Consider the following 3,530-nt stretch of genomic DNA (forward strand, 5'->3'; position numbering starts at 1 on the left):
ATGAGAAATGCAGTTCTGTAGAAAACAGTTTTAAGTTCAATATCAAACTGTTTTTTTTCGTTATATAGTAAATTGAAATGTGTCCACTCAATGTTTTGGAGTAACATGCACAGTACATCAAATATGTATTTTTTGTTGTTGTTTTGAATATATATTTTGTAAATCATACTGTAGAAGTATTTTTGTATCTTAAATAATACACTGAACAAAAATAAAAATGCAACAATTTAATTGATTTTACAGAGTTACAGTTCATYTAAGGAAATCAGTCCCATTGAAATAAATGTATTAGGTCCTAATCTATGGATTTCACATGARTGGGAATACAGATATGCATCTGTTGGTCACAGATAACTTTTTAAAAAAGGTAGGGGCTTGGATCAGAAACCCAGTCAGTATCTGGTGTGACCACCATTTGCCTCATGCAGCGTGACACATCTCCTTCACATTAGAGTTGATCAGGCTGTTGATTTGTGGCCTGTGGAATGTTGTCCCACTCCTCTTCAATGGCTGTGTGAAGTTTCTGGATATTGGCGGGAACTGGAACACGCTGTCTTACACGTCGATCCAGAGCATCCCAAACATGCTCAATGGGTGACATGTCTGGTGAGTATGCTGGCCATGGAAGAACTGGGACATTTTCAGCTTCCAAGAATTGTGTACAGATCCTGGTGATATGGGGCCGCGTATTATCATGTTGAAATGAGGTGATGGAGGAGGATGAATGGCTCGACAATGGGCTTCTCGTCACGGTATCTCTGTGTATTCAAATTGCCATCGATAAAATCATTATCCGTAGCTTATGCCTTGCCCATACCATAACCCCACCAACACCATAGGCCACTCTGTTCACAATGTTGACATCAGCAAACTCATCAGTTTTCTGTTCAGCAAACGCTCTCCCACACAACGCCATCAGCAAACGCTCTCCCACACAACGCCATACATTCTGTCTGCCACCTGCCCGGTACAGTTGAAACCGGGATTCATCCATGAAGAACACACTTCTCCAGCGTGCCAGTGGCCATCGAAGGTGACCATTTGCCCACTGAAGTCTGTTACGACACCGAACTGCAGTCAGGTCAAGACCCTGGTGAGGACGATGCACACACAGATGAGCTTCCCTGAGACGGTTTCTGACAGTTTGTGCAGAAAGTCTTCGGTTGTGCAAACCCACAGTTTCATCAGCTGTCTGGGTGGCTTGTCTCAGACGATCCCACAGGTGAAGAAGCCCGGATGTGGAGGTCCTGGGCTGGCGTGGTTACACGTGGTTTGCGGTTGTGAGGCCGGTTGGACTTACTGACAAATTCTATAAAATGACATTGGAGGTGGCTTATGGTAGAGAAATTAACATTAAATTCTCTAGCAACAGCTCTGGTGGACATTCCTGCAGTCAGCATGCCAGTTGCACGCTCCCTCAACTTGAGACATCTGTGGCATTGTGTTGTGATAAAACTGCACATATTAGAGTGGCCTTTTATTGTCCCCAGCACAAGGTGCACCTGTGTAATGATCATGCTGTTTAGTCTGCTTCTTGATATGCCACACCTGTCAGGTGGATGGATTATCTTGGAAAATGAGAAATGCTCACTAACAAATGCTCACTAACAAATTGGTTCACAAAGTTTTAAAGAAATACGCTTTTTTGAGAGAAATATGTGCGTAGGGAACATTTCTGGGATTTTTTTTATTTCAGTTCATGAAACATGGGACCAACGCTTTACATGTTGTGTTTATATTTTTYTACAGAGCCTTCAGAAAGTATTCATACCCCTAGACTTATTCCACATTTTGTTGAGTTACAGCCTGAATCCAAAGTTGATTAAATTTAGTGTTTTTCTCACCCATCTATACACAATACCCCATAATGATGAAGTGAAAACATATTTGTAAACATTTTTGCAAATGTATAAAAAATGTAATACAGAAATATTTAATTTACATACAGTACACTCCTGAGTCATGTTTAAAATATATATATTTTAAGCATGATTCAACTTATTGTGTGTAGGCCAGTGATTGTATTGTGGTATTGTGTGTAGGCCAGTGAAGACAAATCTAAATGTAATCCATTTTAAATTCCGGCTGTAACAACAATGTAAAGGGAAAAAGTCAAGGGGTGTGAACACTTCCTGAAGGCACTGTAAATATATGTGCCTAAAATGAATTACATGCGAATAAAATGTTGATTTCTGTTTGTTTTTTTTGTAAGGATTTCTTACACATATGCAAACGTATACACTTTAGACTACATGATCGCATCAGTGTTGACCATGTCTAGAATATTTTATATTATATTATGGTTGAAGGAAAAACCATTAACTATTTTTTGCGTCAAGCACAACAACATTAGCGGTAATGGAAGTGACAACAATTTTGTTTTATCATATAGTKGCTATTGCGCACTTGATGGATCTAGCCTACATAGCGCCGCTGGCAGCCTCCCTCCTCTCTCCAGGAAAACATCTTTCCTCTGACGTCATGAGAGCTGCATCAGCTGTGAGCCCCGCGTCCTTTAGCTTGCAAAATATACTCTTTTTTTATTTATTTTTTTGCTGCCCGCATCTGCTCTGACAACGGGAATATATATGATATTTTCCACAAACCCTGAAATGGCTACACAGGAGGTACAACCGAATGAGACTCTCACTAACCTAAAAGCGGAATCGGACACGTTGAAAACGAAGCTCGAGGACGAAAGAMCGAAGCTGCACGATGTCGAACGTGAGTGGTGCTGAAAATGAGACACGAGACGGAAGGCCCCGCGAACCAAAACATGCTCTGCCTTCCGAATAGTACTGCATGAAAAATGTCAACACGACCCATATCAGAATATATATACGAGGCCTATATTGTGAATTGGTCATATTGCTATTATCAYGCTACGGTGAGCACTGACTCGGTCATACGAGGAAAATAGATAATTCTTCATTCATTTGTAAATGGTTATTATATTTGAAGCCACTTGCTCGCCTATGTATTAATATTACTCGGATTTGTTCAAATGACAAGATGAATTTCCAGCTGCAATTAGACATATAGCTTAGGCTTTGGTGGAATTTACTCCACTATTTGCTATTTCGTTTCACACTCAAACGCACAGTTTTATTACAGCCGAGATTGGTGTTTAAAACATTATTCATTCTTGATTTATGCTTAGTTTGTCGACCTTGTTGAGATCAGAGAGATTAATTTTAACATCTCTAACCGTTGACTGCGGTTTAATATGAATCCCCAGCCCGGTGGGGTGTTTTAATGCTAGAACACATTAAGACCGTGCTCAGCTCAGGGTATGATAACACCATAAGCAAACGTTGGATCTTGGTCCCTACAACAGTACAGTAACGTTGGATCTTGGTCCCTACAACAGTACAGTAACGTTGGATCTTGGTCCCTACAACAGTACAGTAATGTTGGATCTTGGTCCCTACTACAGTACAGTAATGTTGGATCTTGGTCCCTACTACAGTACAGTAACGTTGGATCTTGGTCCCTACAACAGTACAGTAACGTTGGATCTTGGTCCCTAC

General features: G+C 40.5%; 1 protein-coding gene across 1 annotated transcript in view; it reads left to right on the forward strand.

Annotated features, from left to right (window-relative positions):
- Positions 1-2,472: 2,472 nt before the first annotated feature.
- The window catches only part of LOC112070359 (guanine nucleotide-binding protein subunit beta-5a), a 27,322-nt gene continuing 26,264 nt past the window's right edge, over positions 2,473-3,530 (forward strand). Inside the window, exon 1 of the mRNA XM_070438937.1 lies at positions 2,473-2,724. Coding sequence (XP_070295038.1) covers positions 2,589-2,724 — 136 coding nt within the window. The 5' untranslated portion in view covers positions 2,473-2,588. The remainder of the gene's footprint in view (positions 2,725-3,530) is intronic.

This window comes from Salvelinus sp. IW2-2015, unplaced genomic scaffold (genome assembly GCF_002910315.2).
Source record: "Salvelinus sp. IW2-2015 unplaced genomic scaffold, ASM291031v2 Un_scaffold1303, whole genome shotgun sequence".
Classification (NCBI taxonomy): Eukaryota; Metazoa; Chordata; class Actinopteri; order Salmoniformes; family Salmonidae; genus Salvelinus; species Salvelinus sp. IW2-2015.